Source organism: Siniperca chuatsi, linkage group LG5 (assembly GCF_020085105.1).
Source record: "Siniperca chuatsi isolate FFG_IHB_CAS linkage group LG5, ASM2008510v1, whole genome shotgun sequence".
In the NCBI taxonomy this organism is placed as follows: domain Eukaryota; kingdom Metazoa; phylum Chordata; class Actinopteri; order Centrarchiformes; family Sinipercidae; genus Siniperca; species Siniperca chuatsi.
This window is the reverse complement of record NC_058046.1, coordinates 26,990,010-27,008,797: the sequence shown is the minus strand read 5'-3', so window position 1 is coordinate 27,008,797 and position 18,788 is coordinate 26,990,010. Positions and strand designations below refer to the sequence as shown.

The 18,788-nt window shown below is 38.6% G+C and overlaps 1 protein-coding gene across 4 annotated transcripts in view; it reads right to left on the bottom strand.

Moving 5' to 3' along the window:
* si:dkey-215k6.1 (transmembrane protein 132D) overlaps window positions 1–18,788 on the bottom strand; it is a 274,706-nt gene that overhangs the window by 38,530 nt on the left and 217,388 nt on the right. For all 4 annotated transcript variants that reach the window (XM_044195290.1, XM_044195291.1, XM_044195292.1 and 1 more), the window contains one exon: window positions 9,997–10,140. In XM_044195290.1, coding sequence (XP_044051225.1) covers window positions 9,997–10,140 — 144 coding nt within the window. The remainder of the gene's footprint in view (window positions 1–9,996; window positions 10,141–18,788) is intronic.

Sequence of the window (18,788 nt, the reverse complement as noted above, 5' to 3'; positions counted from 1 at the left end):
TTGAATTGTATTTACGTTTTATTCTTTATTTTACTGCAAAGCACTTTGTAACTTTGTTTTTGAAAGGTGCCATGTAAATAAACATTATCATAAAAAAAGTCCTATAAGTGAGTGATGTGAGTCAAATACAGAATTTGCTGACTTTTGTTATAGATATAATCTGATGTTGAGACCAATTCAGTTTGTCAATGTAGACCTTATATATAGTATTTATTTATATTCCTCAAGAACTTGAATGAGAGCACCAATTTTTACTATACCTTATTAGTCAGATGAGAGTCGTTACCGCACTGCAAACTCTGGTAGGATAAGACTATGCTCCCTTTCTTCGGACTAAAGCTGTGTCAACAGCAAACCTGATCAAATATCTGTTTGAGTTCTGACTGACAGAGTTCTTAGTATTGTATTTACAGTGGATAAAACTGGGGACACGACACAGCTTTGAGAAGAGGCAAGACATGTCAGGTTCCTCTTGGGAGTAATTTTGGAATAAAACTGACATAATGAATACCACAGTTGGAAAGGAAGAGTTGCTTTTATGGTAGGAACTTTTTTGTGGCAAGATTCCTTTGCACCCAGTTTTTCATCTAGCTTCCTATATTGCACAATAGCATACAGCTAATTGGATGATGAAACTCTTTGTTTTGGGCATATAAGCACTTAATCATACTGGGAATTAATCTAGAATGAAAAAAAAACATTGGTATAAGCACTGGCACAGATGTAGTGAACTATTTAAGGTTACAGAGTTGACCGCACAGACAATGTAGGAAATTGGTAACATTTGTCTAATGAAATGTCTAACATTACACTAAAGTATCTAATGTAACAACATCTGTAGATATATGTTCTGATGCAAGGTGGATGCAAGAGATATGTATGATGTGAAGATTTCTGCACTCTTGCTGTATACTGTAGTGACACTGAATCATTTCACTTTTTATAAAGCCTCGAGTGGAGCAGTTTTTCACTTCCTGGTAATTTTTGTCACTGAGCAATCTGCTGAACATTTTATGGGGAGGCACTGGGGAGCATTCAGGGATTTGCTGATTTAACAACAAAATCTCTTTCTGTGCAGTACTGAATCATTGGAGGTCTAAAATTTGTTTTAGACCCCCTCGAGGTCGCAGCTCCCACAGATATATGTCTTTGGGTGTTCCTAATGGTCAGGTCTGATGTTGCGCACTTCAAAATCGCTGGCTATTTCCTAAGCCTGTTACTGCCAAATGGAAAATGTGTGAGTTTAGCTGTATGTGTGTGTATGTGTGTGTGACCTCTGCCTCTTTAATCCACTTTACCTCTCATTTCCTTTCTAGGCTCTCAAATGACCCAAGGCACCTGGATAGAATCCTCTCCCAGTTTCTCTCCTCTTCTACCTCGTCCTCTTTTTGTCACTTATTCTCTTCTTAATCACACGTAATTCATTTTCCCCTCATCAATCCATTCAGACTGCTGAGAAGGTTAATGAAGGCAAACTTGATTCACTTGATTAGTTGATTTATAAAAAGCAATTAAATACAGCACTTACTTGACACTTTTATCCAAATTAATTCACAATGCCATGATTTCATTTTGTTTTGGTCACCCGAGTGTCGGTGCTTTGCACTACCCACAGAATTACACAGGACTAGTGAGCTCCACCTTGAAAATTCAAAATAAAATAAATAACCCCAGGTGACTGTAATTATCCTTTATTCATATCCATTTATAAGATTAAAAGATGGTGAATAGATGGACTTCTTCAAAAAGAAATATTTCATTTATGATGTTGCCAAAAGAGGATGCTTAGCCTACTTATTGGACGATTGGAGTGTGTATTTCCAAAATAGATGTATAAACAATGTATATTCACTAGGAAAAGTGTTTAAACACTCAAGATATGATTAATTTTTAAATTTATTTTATCTGTTTTAATCAGCAGCTGGGCAGCAGCTCCAAACCTTTAACTTTGTGGCAAAGCACTAGGAATCTATTTGCCAGGAACAATAAATGTTCCTTGTGACTTTAATGCATGTACACAGTGACAACTCCCATAGTGACTAAGATTAAGTACACAATGGGATACATAATAGACAGACTTCCCATTCACTGCAAGAGTACAGAACATTATAAAAACCACACAACATGTAATCTATATATATCAATCTTTTAATGACACTCAAGGCTGCAGCTATAGAAAGGGATAGAGGAACACTAGCGATGTTGTAGAACAACATGCAAAGATGTAATTGCCCTGAGAAAGATTAAATTAGTTTTGATCAGTTGCATTTGCTCCCGAGGCTTTAAGTGGCTTTAAGACTCATCTTGACGTTATGAATAATATGTCATAGTGCAAGCAACACTTGGCAGTAACAGGAAATGAACTCAAAAGAAATGACAGTAATAGTAATATTGTTAAACCCAGATGGAGAAGAGGGATTTGGTGTCACGAAAACCTGCTAATTCATTTTTTTAATTCTCCAACAAAATTTGGTATGGCACCTGTGCTGACTAAGACACTAATGATTGCTTTAAATGCATGCCAAAAGGGGAAAATAGGAGCCTTATCAGCACTGATGATAGCCTGATATGTTTTCTTAAAAGGTTTTCTTTTGCCCAACTCTACGTTTTATGCAGCATGTCATATTAAAGGAACATTTACTTGCTAGCTCAGTTTGTACGAGTCATTTTTCTTTCCTAACGTCAGCCTTTTATACTGTACACTCACACATACCCAAACACTTTGTCACCTGCGAGGACATTGTATTGACTCACAGTCATTCCAAGGAGGCTTCGTCTAACCTTACCCATTACTGCTACATGCCTAACCCCGACCCTTAACCTCGCCTTTACTTAAGTACGATACTAGCCTTTACCAAAAAGCCTTAGATAAATGTTTAACCTTGTGGGGACTAGCTTTTTGTCCCCAGGTGTGGTAGAGAACGGTGAAGTGGGAGGAACTATTTTGGGTAAAAGTTCGATTCATTTTCTTCAATGTTGGGTGACTCACAGTTGGAGCACTTCTGCAGCGTATGGGTATGAAATTCTTTGGAAATCAGTGCAAAAGCTTAACAACTTTGATAAAAAGTTGAAAGTACAAGCCTGTGTAGATAAAAACATAAGGTGAGAAGGAAACTACAGCTCCCAAAGTGTATTTTGGTAAGAAACATCCATTTACCTTTATTTTTGTGATGTACAGTGTGCATTAATTAATATGTTATATGGTGCACTTTTTTATCGCTACTCTCTCCTCTTACCTGTCTCCCTCCCTCACCTCCTCCCCACCTCATGTCTTCCCCCTCTTTTATATTCAAGTGCAGTGACAGTATTTAGGCTCACTTCCTTAAAAAATGTCCTTCTGTGTTTTAAATGTGATGTGCTCTACCACCTCCATCGACAAGAATAGCTTTATGACCTTCAGAAACCAGCATCCAATTGACTGATGTCTGCTTACCTCAAACTATGATGAAGCACATCCTTTAACCACAGTTCCACCTACGCACAAAAACTGTAACACTTCATTCACTCCCAAACTTTAACCCAACTGAAGCCACAAAATAAACTAACTCACAGTGCGCAACATGGAGGAGAGAGTTGAGAACTGCAACAATTAGTGTGTGTTCATTCATTGAAGCATCAGGACAACCTAATTACGGAATATTAACTAAATACAGAGAATGTGAATGTGAAATGCCCACTTCTCATCAAATGTAAAAGGACACCTTTTAAAATGTCTCATCAAATATACTTTAATGTCTTGACAAAGATATACTACATATATAACTACAGATATAAGAACAAATACATAACGCCTTTCCAAGGACAGAGAGATGTGTGTGTGTGTGTGTGTGTGTGTGTGTGCATGCATGTGGGATCACATAGACACGTGTCAAACTCTACGGCTGGTTCATTAAACGGCACACAGATGAATTCTTAATCTGCTTTGTATCTGTCCTAACACATGCAGAGACACACACCCTAAATCTCCCTCAAACATGCATTCAGACACACACACACATACACACCCTCCTCTATCACTTCCAAGCCTTTTTGTCTTCCTCTTCGTCAAATTCAATTACTGACGACATCACTAAAGGAATCTCCACATGAACCAATTACAGCTCAAATCCCCTGGGTGTGTCTGTGAGATGATCTTTGTGTGTGTCTGTGTGTGTGTGTGTGTGTGTGTGTATGATAGAAGGTGTGCTTATGTCCAGTATGGAGAAGAAACAGTATAAAAGCATGTATTGGCTTTTGGTTTATGTAGGGCCTTGTTACAGTACGGCACTGGCCATAAATGCACGAATGTGTGTGTCTGTATGTTCCATGTTGTGTGTTCAAGTGTGTGTGAACTGACCATTTGCTAAGGCTTGTCCACCCCTCTTCTCATTTCTAGTCAGCTGAAATGACAACTGTCACCGGAAGATTTGAATCAGCTGTAGCTAGCTAGCTAATTAAGTGAATGTTAGCTACATGAGTTGTTTAAAAACTCCATCTGACTTTCTAATGTTTCCAGCTGATTAATGTTAAAACGATAATCTTGTAGATGGGGTCTTAGCACTTTATGACTACATACATGATATTGTGCTAAAAGAATGATGCTAAAGCTGCATGAATTGGGCAAAAAGTCAGCATCCTCACCAGTTGACGATCGATGTAGAAGACATATGAGCCTACATAATTGCTCATATTTTTAAACAGTATTTTTTCACTTTTAACTTTACAAGAGAAAAAGCTTTTAGAATGAGGACAAACCGATGTGTCTTGGATAATGTTGGCTGGGATTCCTGGAATGTAAACTTCCCCAAATCGAGCAGGACAGAGCGGTTAACGTTACCCTAAACTGGTTTAGCTAACTGGCTAACCATGGCTTAGCCAACAGTCAGCTGTTTCTAGTCAGGGATCTAGCTGTTAAGACATTGGAACATTGTCTCGTTTCAAGTTTGTATGCTTTTTTAAGTCATCAGCAACCCTTCTCTCAAAATCTTTCATCTCTTTCTTTTTCCTCTCTTTCCACCTTCCTTTTACTTCCTTTCCCTTCTTATCCTCTACTTTACTCCCATTCATTTAAATTCTTGTGTCCTTTTTACTTTCCATTTCACTCATTTTATCGATCCATTCATCATCTTCTCACCACTCCTCATCCCATCTTTCCTCCACTCACCCCCTTTGCTTTGTCAGAGAAAGGCTTACGTGAGGTCAGGATAATGGTACTAATTTGTGTGTATGTGTGTGCTTGTCCCCTATCTGTCCCCTACCAGTTTTGACACCGCTGACCTACTCATACTGCTGTGTCAACAATAGCAGCACATACACACATCACAAATGACAGCATCCCGGAGGACCTTAACAAGATAGTTTGCAGTGACAGAGAATGAGAGAAGAGGGAGGGAGGGTTGAAGAAGAGGGGAAAGTTATTACCTATGTATTACATCGCTGCTGCTTGTGTTGTTGTCAGGGATAAATGGGCTAAACTGAATAACATGAGCTGCATCAGTGAAATTTACAGCAGTACACTACAGCCAGTCATTTCATCCATACGTTCATTAGCTGGGAAGGGAAAAGCACTGTGCAATTCCCCCTGCAAACATTTATCCACCGTGAGTAATTAAACAAAAAGGTTGGTTCATGGAATGCGATGTGAAACCAAATGATAACTCTAATCTTCCTCAGACTATTGCTTGTAACTTGTAACAGCTAAAACAGAGGTACATTTCTTTTCCCCCCTCAGGATTTAATCATTCCTTCTTACGAGTTTAAGAATTAAGGCAGAGTGGAGCAGTTGCTCAACAAACTTGCAGTAAAAAAGTGGAATGTGACAGTTAAAACAATTGTGAAGGAAATTGCAGTCATTCCGTGATTGATTGATTCATTAATTTTCTCTGCTGGCTTAAGGTTTTTATTATTTCAGGGGCCTGGAACTTAAAAGAATTGTAGAAGCTACTAAAGAGGTGAGTATTTTATTAATTCTTGGTGTGGCCTCTCCTTCAGTATTATGTTGTTCTATTGAGACAAGACTTCAGAGACACTTTTGCATTTCAGGGGCTGCCATGTTGAATGGCTGCAGTTCAAGATTGAGTACATCATAAATGCTTGACAAGGATGTATCTGGAGTTTCACCAAATGTAAGTGAGAAATACATTTTACTTCCCTAAATTTCCTTAAAACATAAGTTCTGTATCCTGTCGTCAGCGGCCAAAATGAGACTCTCCTCCAAGAAGATTTGGAATAGCTTTATAACTTTTATGTGTCTTTCTAGAGGGCATGGACAATGTATTCTGTCGTTTAATATGGAGGACTTGTTGGTCAAAATCCAGTGTGCCAGAGTCACTGCACGTGAACAATCACAAATGACGACGTTATATTTACCATGAACTGAACCAATGACACTGTAAGATGTAAATAATGATTGCCAGGCATTAACTCCACTTTTAGTTTTGAGTATTTTTTAAATCATGCACTGTACATCTAAATGAACGGTTTAGTATTCAGTTGTACTATTAGTAGGGGACCTGTAGCAGTTTAGGTCTGCCAATCCTGGCAAAAAGAGGCAGATTTTGTATAAAACCTGTGAGGAAGTGCTGCCTTAGAGCCTCAGCTCAGGGCACGATAGTCCTCTGTGTGTGTGCTGCGTAGGATCTCTGGATTGTACTTTACAGCTGTCATAATGACTCACTGACAGCTACAGCTACCTGGAGCTGTACCCCATGGGTGCCATTGTCAAACAGCTGTCTGTGTTAAAGCTCTCTCTCTTTCTGTGTGTGTGTGTGTGTGTGAGCAAATGCGAGAGAGGGAATATCTGTCGGATCAGATGTCAACAAACAACAACAGTTTGCAAACACTCAATCATCACATACACACTCTCTTTGCAACACAAACAAACACAATCAGCACAAAGGAGGGCTTAAGGTTGCTAAACAGCTTATCCATACACAGTGGTGAGTTTATAGTGTCTCCTCTGTGCTGTGTTAAACCAATGCCTGTCATAGTAACAGTGTGCTGTCCTAAAATGTATCTAAATTGGTTGATTTTGCATTCCCCAATTGACACTTTCTGTAGATCACAATTAAAATATCAGCAGCAGAGATTTGGCAAGAAATGTTCATTTGATGGATGCTGTCTTTTAAAGCATGTTTCGGTCTGTTACTGCCTTGATTTACGTATATATCAATAATATACGGTGTAAGTAGATTTGTGGGATGTTGAAGTAATTCAGGGGATCTTTTCTTCAACCCTAAACCCTGGGTTCAGGTTCGCTTCAGCAGGGTACGACAGCAGTTCCAGATGAAGTCTTGTAATGTGTGTGTCCATGTCTGCACCTGAATTCACTGGTTTGCAGGGCAAAAAAAGCACTAGTATAATTCACCCACTGATTACAGTAGCTGTTCTTTAAAGTGCATTCAGACTGAACGTGAAGTGGATTTCAGAGGTGGCGTGACTGCATACAAAATCAATGGGAAGGCAAGAGTTTGATCAAGATGGTAAGACTTGAGGCAAATGAGTTGAACATGTTTTAGAACTTATCCTGAGGATGTGTGACTTCATTTTGCGAAATGTACAGGGAGAGAGGCTGAAATAAAGTAACAGAAATGACAGGAAACAGGAGAGTATTATAATCTGTCTGACTCTGAGCTGTAACACAAACATACACAGGCGTACTACAAACACACACACACACACACACACACACACAAACAGGCAATCACAGAGTAAAAAAACAAAAAAACATGGCTGGCAAAAATACTCCAGTGGTCAAAAACGAGGGCAAAACTTTGCTTTGCGGTTTCTCTAAATGCAGCTTTACACTGCTTGTTGTTTTAACATTACGCTTAAGTTCTGAAATAGTTCATGTACATTTTTTACATGTCTCCATATGGTTATTAAACATGCTGTGTGAGTGTGTCTGTGTGTTCGTATGTTTGTCTATAAAGATCTGGATGTGGTCTTTCCTCACTTAAACACAAACACCTTCCTTTCCTTGTGTGTTTGTCTCACTCATGTTATGCCCACAAGGATGTAGAACCCCCCCCCCAACGCACGCACACACACACACACACACACACACACACACACAAACAAACACACACACATACCTACAAACCTACACAGAGCGCTAACATTACATCTATCTGAATGAGTTTCGTCCATCTTTTCGGTGTTGTTATTGATTGTACTTAAACAGCACCACTCCTGTCGGCTTGTACCAGGAAATTGGCTTCATATTGAAACTGTCACAGCAAGGGTGCGTTTCATATTAGCCCTGAGGGCACAGGGAATGTAGCACAAGAGGAATCAATCTTCAGTCCCTTGCATTGGCTTGTTTCTGTAAAGGTAATTTTTTTTAAAGGTATTTCTGTTTTATTCATTAGTACAGCAATTCTGTTAGTTTTGGTGGCAGAGTGGTGTACCACTTGAGACTGTCCTTCTACCAGGTTCAAATTTATGTGCCACTGTTCGACCGTCCTGCTTAAGAGTCCTTCAGAGAGACACTGGATCCCTGCCAATACTTATACTGATTTTTACCACATAAACTAGACAAAGTTATAGCCAATGTTTTTCAATGTTTTTATGAGAATGGGAATCTGTTTCGTTGGTTCGTGTGCATACGCATGAGGACACACAAGCATGCAGGTGATGTTGTATGTATTCCTGCCCATGGTTTCACAATATTCCACACTTGTACAGGTAGTAGCTCGACATGAAATGCAGCAATGCAAAGGCAGGGAACTTCTAGCAAGTAAATATGGATGTTAACCATGCAGTTTTCAAATAAAAAAAATTAAATAATCGAAGGAAATGCACTCAACATGTTTGTTAGGCCTCAAAGATATACACAATGTGTTTTGGTCTGTAACACTGAATGTAAACAGAAACTTTGTTTACAGTAAAACTCCACATGGCACTTTTAAATCAGCTGAATGTGAAGGCTGTCATACATATTTTTAATACAACCTACTACCAGATCATTTTTCATAATGTCTGGTAGCTGAAAAGACAAAAACCAAACCATTTTTTTCTTTAAGATGGGAATTAGCTGCAGCTGCAGTTCAGTAATCGCACAGGAAACCTTAGAGTTCACAACCTTAACGGTCACATCTGTTTAACCGTTTAGCCAGCATGTTTTTATGGTATGTTATTAATTCTGCTTTACTTTACTAAAACACCAAACAATAACTAAATAACTTTTGTTCCCTCATTCAGCTCAAACAAAATAAACAAATATGCTTTTTTATTGCCAAATAAGTGCAGTTACCCGCATATTAGCAATTCTGAGCCATTTTCATATGACATTCGGTAAAATAGAAAGTGAGATTTAAAAAAGTTTGTTGTGATAAGTGTCTCATTATGCTCTGTTGCACAAAGTGAATTAAAGAACAACACAAATCCTCCAAGATTTTAAATTACAACAATGATTCAAGATGGATTCCGTGCTGTGTAAAATACCCCCAGTTTACCTCCTCACATTATTATGATTTCCTCCCTGTTTTTTAAAAGATGTTTCTATTTCTCAAGCTCATGAGAAATGATTTCTTAATCCATATTTCACATACCTGGCAGACCAGGACTTAAGACATTTTGTGAATTGCCTGACCCCATTTTTCACTTGTGTGATTGTACTTGGCACACGTTCAATCACAAAACAAAATATCAACTGGTTCACCAATTACTGCTTTACCGTCATCCCCCAAAATGCACTGCAGGCAGCATTACAGACCAATAAAAATCATCTCAAATTGCACTGTACATCTATTTTAGTTAAAAATCTGATTTCAAAAATAAAAAGCACACGTTAACTAATAATGTGCCTACAGATCTTGGAGTGTCTTGGTTTGACAATGTGGATGTGTGCCCCCGTTCATACATCATACATCTGTGTGTAAATGTGACTTTGTGTGTCTCAATATGCATGTGAGAATGAATCATTTACAGCTGTGTGTGTGTGTGGGTAGAAATGTGCACATAATTAATTCACAATTCCTTTATATGTATCTCTCTGTGTTTACTTTGAACACGTACCTTAACCACGTCAACGTCTGTCGAGCTGCAGGTGACCGAGTCGTCCACCTCCCTCACCTGCCCATCGGTTTCCACAGTAACCAGTTTGATGGGCACTGCAACACGCCGACCTGTTAGAATGGCTGTGTTCACCACCTCTGTGTCCTACAGAGAGAAAGAAAGAGAGAGAAAGTTTTCTAAGTTATTACACTATGCTTGGGCATTGACAGCCCTGAATGGAAAGTTAGCTGGTGGTTGCTTTATGCAGGAATAAAATAAGCAAAAAAGTATTTAGGTATAACATTTCCAATTAGAGATGTCTTGTTTTTACAAGTTAAATTTCAAAAATGACTTAAATTTTTGTGCAATTATTCTGTTGACAAATGTGTTTTCTCATTCTATTTCTAACATTTTTGTTTCCACAGCATTCCTATTTACACTTAATATTTGAGACAGCCATTTAGTACACTTTTTGCACATGTTGTTTCTTCTCATGTGCTGCTATGTGAGCTTTAGCACATCTCTACCCAAAGTGCATGAGAAGGAAGGCAAGACAGAAGCTGGTGTAACAGAGAGTAACAGAGGCCAGGGGAGAGTTTTGAAGGAAGAGAGGAAGAAAAAAGAGGTGATTATAAACCTCACGATTAATGTAATCAGCATGATTACATTTGATTAGATCCTTCCAACAAAAAGAGCACAAACAAACCAGCACACATACAAACTTCAGAGCATTGTGTGCCAGCGTCAATCTTGATTATTTGGCATTGAGTTTCCAAGGGGGCATTTATCACCGCCAACACACACAAGCCTGATTACAGGGCATTTCGCTGGGCCCACTGTTTCTGGATGGGAAGTGTGTTTGTGTGTGTCTGCTATTTGACTCTAGTGGAATTCCGCTGAGCATTCAGGATGCCAACAGAGAAGATTAATAAGAAATACAGAATTAAAGTACTGTATTGCACATATTTCACTGTGTGTCTCCAGACACAGTTTGCACTGAAATGGTTTCAATCCAAAATGTTGTGCACCTTGGGTGTACAAGAGTGTGTGTGTGTGTGTTCTTATATCCCTGCCTTTGTGAGGACAAATTTTACATATTCAGATTGATGACATTTTTGGAAAGTTAGGTCATTTTGGCTGGTCCTCACTCCATTAGTCTTCTTCTGTTTAAAGGGTTCAGACTTACTTTAAGGGTTAAGGTGAGAATTAGGTCTATCTTTAGGGTAATGGTTGGGTTTAAGCATGTAGGCTTAGGGGCTAGAGAGTGCATTATGTCAATGAGGGTACTTGCAAATAAGCTGCACTTTTGTTGTATTTTTCATCCAGCAGTATTCAGATCCTTTGCTTAAGTAACAGAACCAGTACAACAATGTAAAAATACTCAGTTACAAGTAAAAGTTCTGGATTCCCAAATTTTTGCTTAAGTAAGCATTGACGTATCATTGGCAAAATGTACTTAAAGAATCAAAAGTAAAATTACTTGTTCTGCCAAAAAATAGTCCCTGTGTAAAAGGTCATTATATATTACATTATGTTAAATTGTTAATACAGATGCATCAATGCATAAGCAGCATTTAATTTTAATTAAATAAAATAATTTTAATTTAATTTAATTTTACCTCTTTGTGCATCAAACAGTTATATAAATGAAAGAAATGAGGTTTGGAGGAAAGAGTTCTTTGGTGGAACTGCTAACAACTTATAAACATCTAGAACCAGACAGGGGCCCAAGTAAACATTGCTTTTTTACAAGCGAAAAAGGTTTGGAGCCACATGGTTTAAACTTTAACTATGCATTGTATTTTTAAGATAACCATATGTTCTACTATAAAATCTTGGTCTGAAAACTAGCCAGTAAGTTTATCTGTCGCATAAGCGTGGTGGAGTAAAAAGTATAACATTTTTCCTCTGAAATGCAGAATGGGGTAGAAGTAAGTAGCTTACATTGAAAATGCTCAAGTAAAGCACAATCACCTCAAAATTGCTCTTAAGTAGAGTCCTTGAGTAAATACTTTCCACACTTTTCAACCAGAAAACAGGACAAAGCACTACACAATGCCTTACATTGCAATTCATTTGGGGTTCAGTGTCTTGCTCACGTATGCTTCGACAAGTGGACAACAGAAGCCAGACATTAAAGTGTGTGTGTGCGTGTGTGTGTGTGTGTGCGTAGTGTAAACTGACATTTTAACATTAATACAGTAACTGAGAGGATACGGGATGATGCAGGATGTTAGCAATGACACACACAAACACAAGAAAATGTGGGGGAAACATGAAAACTGTTGTATGTGAAAATACATATAATATACATTTAGTCAATTTAGTCAAAAATAGCATATCGGTGCAGAGATACACACTTTCAGACATGTACACACTCACAAATAACACATCCACCTAACAAGATGCTGATGCACACGCACACTCCAGAGTTTAAGCGCATGTGACCGGTGACAAGTTGCCTAATACCCTATCCTTCTCTGCCACACACTGCTATGTGACCTTTATTTAATGAGAGCTCTCTCTCTCTCTCTCTCTCTCTCCCTCTCACACACACACACACACACACACGTTTGTTTCACTATCACCGTGGGGGACAGTCATTGACATAATGCTTTCCCTAGCCCCTTACCCTAACCTTAACCATCACAACACACACACAAACCCACTTTCTTAATCTGGAATTCTTAGTTTTTCCCTCTCCCCTTCTTACACACTGCACAGTCTTGCCTGAAATCAGAAACAGATACTGTAGATATATAACACGACAGTAGACATGCAGGTTGAAGGTAAGAAACAGGTGAGGAGGAGGAGGATGAGGAGGAAAAATGGGGACAAACAGGATTAAAAGCATGGAAAAGATGAAAGAGGAAGCGCAGGAGAGGAAGATGAAGGGCACGAGAAGAAAGTAGATGTGCAGAGAAAAAAAAAACAAATTAACAAGAAGATTCTTCTTCTGCCTTATGGGGAGAAGAGCAGATGGAGGGATAAAAATCAAAGCGGAAGAAGAGAAAGAGACAAGAGATAATGTGTGTCTATTTATCTGTGTGTCTGTTTTAATATGTAGCCTATACGTGTATGTTAAAATGTATGTGTGTGTCTATCCTGGGGCAGTAGTTACTTGGAAGCCATAGCAGTGCCACAGATAACATCATGTTTACATCTCCGCTATCTGCACCACAGGCCAAAAGAAATGACAACAACAAGGGAGGAAAACACATTTAAAGATATTAAAAAATTAGGGCTGTTGGATATCCCTGTATTTTATTGCTATCTCCTGCAATACTTACATCAGATGTTTTTTTGTTTTTTTCCTTAAACTAAAGGCTTAAGTGAATTTTAACTGGCAACAAAATGGCTATTTAATTGTTTTACTTTGTGTGTCTGAATCTGAATTGAGGGTCCACAGGCATGGAGCATGTTGTACGGTATCCGGTACAGTGGCTGAAATGGCTCGAAGCCCTGAATCTAATAAAAGTATAAAAATATGGAAAAAAACACAAGCAAATGAATAGTCCATCCTCACCACAAGGGAACACAACGAAAGGGAGTTTTAACACAATGGAAGTTTCCAGTCGACACTTAAAACTGATGAGCACGCTAGTAATTCATAACGCTAACGCTAGATGTAAAGCCAACATCTCTTGTTATACTAAAATCATCCAATCACAATGTTGAAACTAAGACATACACCTGCGCGCGTTTTATATCACCATGGACACCTGTCCGACTTTAGCCAAACCCAAATCCTGGTGTTCATCTTTTTATTGTACCCCTAAAACTCCCGTTATCTTGTAACTCACTCCAATGTGTTGCACATACTTGCATTGTGCATGCAATAGATGTTGTGTGTACAGAATAGAATAAAAAAGTAAAACCTTATGGAACATCAGGGTGGCAATATTACAGATGGGTTTAAGGGAATGAAGAGCCCAAAGAAATTTCAAAATAAAGGAAGCTATCGCTGTGTTGCACAAGACACTTTCATCTAATCCTCCTGTCAGCGTATAACCTGGACAATAAAACAACAGTTGTTGTTATAAGATGGGAGTTGATAGTACAAATACATCTTTTAAATACACCGTGTAAACTTACTTTCCTGTTAGCGACCAAGCTAATGAATTTGCTAACTTAACTGTTAAGCGAGCTTGTTGGCTCAGTCAGATTTCACCCCCTCTTCAATAATTGTTATTGAATAAAAATAAAAGGCACAGTGTAGAGAAAATAGAAAGAATACTTAGCTCTGAGAGCTATTGTGACTGACTAGTGCTAGCATGTTCCTGGAAGGCTAGCGTGTTAGCAGTTAGGTTACCAGCTACAGTAGTTTACCAACAAGCCTTGCAAGTAGTTCCTACATCACCAAGCTTCTAGAACCACATATTTCACATATAAGTGCAGATGGATTTTGCTGTGGCACTTTGGTGTGACTGGGCCTTAATATCAGATTCAGAGGGATACAGTGACACAGGTTAAAAATACATTGGCAATCTATTTGCATGGGTCAGTGCGCATCCGCTGACCTGGGTCCATGACCCTCCTTCCGACCTAGACTGAACACAACTGTAACTGTACGGAATGTATGGAATTCAGAAAACCTGCCTTATTAGCTAGTACTTTATTCAACAAGCAGACTAACATTGCAAGTGCTGTATTAACCTTCATGTCAATAATGAATTTTTTACTAGTGAATATAAAAATGAATCACAGAGAGCAGAAAAAAAAAGAGAAACAGAGAAGGGACAGAGACATAGAGATGGGAGTAGTGTGAAAAAAAGCAGACAAAGCAGAACAAAATTAGAAAAATAGGGAAAGTGAAAAAAACAGATAAAAATACTGCAGGAAGAGGAATATTGGAGCACAGCAGAGGAGACAGAAAGAGAGACAGAGAGAGAAAAGGGAAGAATTTCATGCCTGTCCAAGGCAATTATTAAGTGGCTCGTCAACAACTGGCTCCCTACTGCCTTCAAAAGCTGCTCCATACTGCACTGAGATAAGCTCAGAGGAGGTGTGAGTCTTGTGGTGAGGTCTTGTGTGTCAAGTATTTCTATGTATGAATGAACGTGTGTTTTTGTGTGAGTTCATGAAGGGTCCTGCGTACACCTGTGCATGGGTGTGTGTGTGTTTCTGTGTGTGCATGAGTGAGTCAGAGAGATGTGGGAAGAGGGAGAAAAAAAGGAGAGAAGAAACGTGTGTGTGCACATGTGCATCCGGTGTTCACTGACAAACATGTTTGTGTGTGCATGTTGCAGAGAGAAATGAAGTATAGGAAAAAGCCTTTCTCTTCAATGAAGCTTATCCATGCATGTATGTGTGTGTGTGTGTGTGTGTGTGTGTGTGTGTGTGTGTGTGTGCGATTTAAAGTGAAGCAACTAGAGCGAGACCACCCATCACAGGAACACAAGCACACACACGCGCACACACACACGCACACACACACACACACACACACACACACACACACACACACACACACACGTCGCGCACACATGCACACACAGTGTTGTAAAAGAGTTGACACAGTGAAAAAACTGGAGCTTTTTGCTCTTCTGTACAAATTCAATTCCAACCGTGACTTACAATAAGAGTATGTAAGCAGTTCTCTTTTTGTATCTCCCTCCTTCTCTGTCTGTCTATCACTCTTTTTCTCTGTCTCTCGCTCCCTCTTTCTTCTACACACATAAACACAGGAATCTCTTTCAGTCAAAATGAAAGTACTGCCATCTAATCTATGACTGTGTTTCCAGTAAATGCACAGAGACATTAACACACGCACACGCGCACACACACACACACACACACACACGTATATCTCCCCTATCTACTTTTCTGTTCATTCCTTAAATTGTCAAGTTTCTCATTTGGGGGAAATTGCTTGGAACATATACGACTCTGAGTCTCCCTTTGCTCTTATTGTGACCTCTTCACCACAACGCAACGCAAACGTGTTGGCAACGCAAACACTGTGGCCTTGGGCACAGAAATTTCCTACTTCTTCTGCTGCGCTATGTCATGAATTAAAAGAATTGAGAAAAAAGACAATTATGCTCTATGGTCCTTTTTACAGGGAGGTAAAGATTGTGCTGTACAGAAAATTGACTTCTATTGTTTTCATTTTGAAGGTCGTTCAAGAGTTCAAACGAGTCAAAGGAAGCTGGAGTCCGTTTTTGTCTGTATAGTTAGTAGGGGGGAAAAAAATCACATAGTTTGTTTAGACATGCACTTGTTTCAACACAATTACATAGATGTATATATCCACAGGGAGGGGGACCCTGTGTTCAATTAAAATCAATCAATTTATCAATTTCTGTCCCTTTGGCTACATTTCACGCCTGTCAATGGCATGCTGACACACAAACACATACACCATGACCTAAAAGTACATTAAAGCCACTTTCCACCAATTCATCAACATATCAACCAATCAGCTAATTGGGCAAATTGTTAATGGAGTAGGTGGCTTTTTTGTCAGGAAGCTAACAAATACCCTCCAGTAATAGACAGGCAATTTGATCCAGACCTTGCCCTTGTGCCATTATGTAATCACTGTTTGCATTTCTCTGTGTACACATCCATACACACCTGCGGTGAAGGAAGCATTGCATTAGTCCAGGAAGGACACGGAAGTCGCAGCAGCTAATTGGAATTGTCAACATTGCCACTGACTATCCATTTCCTGTGTTAAACATGTAATGCTGTTGATCTGTTAACCAACTAAAACCTTTACTGCAATACAAAAAGTGAGAGAGAGAATAATACATCAAGAAAGTGAAAGACAAAAAACGATTGGTATAGAAGAAGACTGCATAGAAGAGAAAAGAGAAAAGTTTGCTGATGAGGGAGAGGAGAGAAAACTTCCCTTATGTCTTGACACAAGAAGAAGGACGAATGGGCTACAGGTTAAGTAACAGTTTGAGGGAGAGCAGTGTAACAGGATGGTTTACTGAGTGTTTGACCAGGGGCAAAGCAGTGAAATTCTAAATAGTGTGTTCATCTGAGTGTATGTACAGTATATGAGAGAGCAGGGCAGAATGATCAAGAGAATTAGAGAATTGCTCTCTGTCTAAGACATACATAAAGAAAAAGAGGGTGAGAAGAATTTGTTTTCTTTTCTTTGTTTTGAATCTTTATCTTATAATACTGCTTTGGCCAATTTGATCTTTTCCATGATTCTTCCCTGCTCCTCCTCACCTGTTTGTTACCTTCAACCTGAAATTCTTGTTTTGTTATGTATCTACACGTCTATGATTTCAGGCAAAAGCAAGGAGATTGTAAAAGAGAGTAAAACAACAGAATTAACCATAAAGAAAGCTTGAACGTGTGTGTGCATGTGTGAGTGTGAGAGAGACATGCATCTACATCTGGCCACAGCAGAAGGCTAGAAAAGGAAATTACAGGTCATGTATAAATGTACTTTGTTTATTGCATTATACATGGCATTAATAAAGCAATAAAGTCAGTGAAGGTGTGCATGTGTGCAAATCAGATGTTCAGCATGTTACTGCTCCAATTCCATTTTTACGGCTGGGTTAGCACATTAATTGAGGTTGTTTTAAGTCGGGTTATCTTGCTGCATTGACATAAACTTGGTTAATGTACTTTATAAAGGTGCTATTTCAAACTTGTAACAAATGTCATATATATCCGAATATATGCAATGGTAAACCACTGCAGACAATAGAATTATCTAATACATTTATTTTTTTTAAATTTTGTGCTAAAGAAGCAAAAGCAGCTACATACGAACAAGTAAAGACGGGCTTGACTGAAGATCGACTAACATTTTTTATATTTATTTTCTCTACAGTATAAAGCTATTTTTCTCACAATGTTGTCCCTGTATGTGTACAAAGTATTTTCTTTGTGTGTGTGTGTCAGGGCTCAGCTGTGAAAGGAAAATTGGTTGAAGGCACTTAGCTGCGATTTACTACAGACCCATTAAACACATCTAGTGTATCACACTTTTTCCGTATGTGTGCACACACACATTTGTGTGGGTGTGCACTTGCTTGCATGTGCCTGTATGTATTGTGTGGCTCTTGACAGTATTTCCGATTTAAGTGCCTTAATGCACAGTGCATGCTGACTAAGAAGCCCAAGTACTCACATACACACACACCAAGTAAACTTGGACAGTGATAATTGCCATGAAACAGTTTTGAATGAACACCTTTTTCTGAAAACTTGAAATGTAACCAAAGCACAAATTGCAGTGACAGTGGGACAAAGTCAACTAATAAACCCTCTGGTCCCACAGAAAAATGTTAAATCATTCAAAAATGTATTCATTTCAAACAACTTGTTACTGTTACAGTTCTCTTTTTTGCTGCCTCCACTAATGTTATTTTGATTTAATTGTGATAATTGAATTAGAATTGATATTTTAATGGGCAGTCTCTACATGAAATACAAGAATAGAAATAAAATTAAGCCACAAATGAAATTTGCCCAGAGGATCTCCTATTTCTTACAAAATGATGATAATAGACAGTAACTCATACGAGTGATTTCTGTTTTGGTAAAGTTATGGTTAAGGTACGGCAACTAAAACTTCTAATACTAAATTTGGGAAAGATCATCATTGTGATCATGAAAGAATATTGGCTGTTGGGAGAAGATAGGATGCAATCTTTGTCACTGTTGCTGACCAGTGCAACAGTTTTTTTGGAGAGGACTGTTTTATTTGATCGACTGCAAACAGTTTGTGGCTCAGTTTGTGCATTTGAACAAAAGACCAGTGCTGTCATTAATCTGGTGCAGACAGCCTACACAATAGTCATATTCCATGTAAAGAAACATGAAAAGGAGCAATTTAC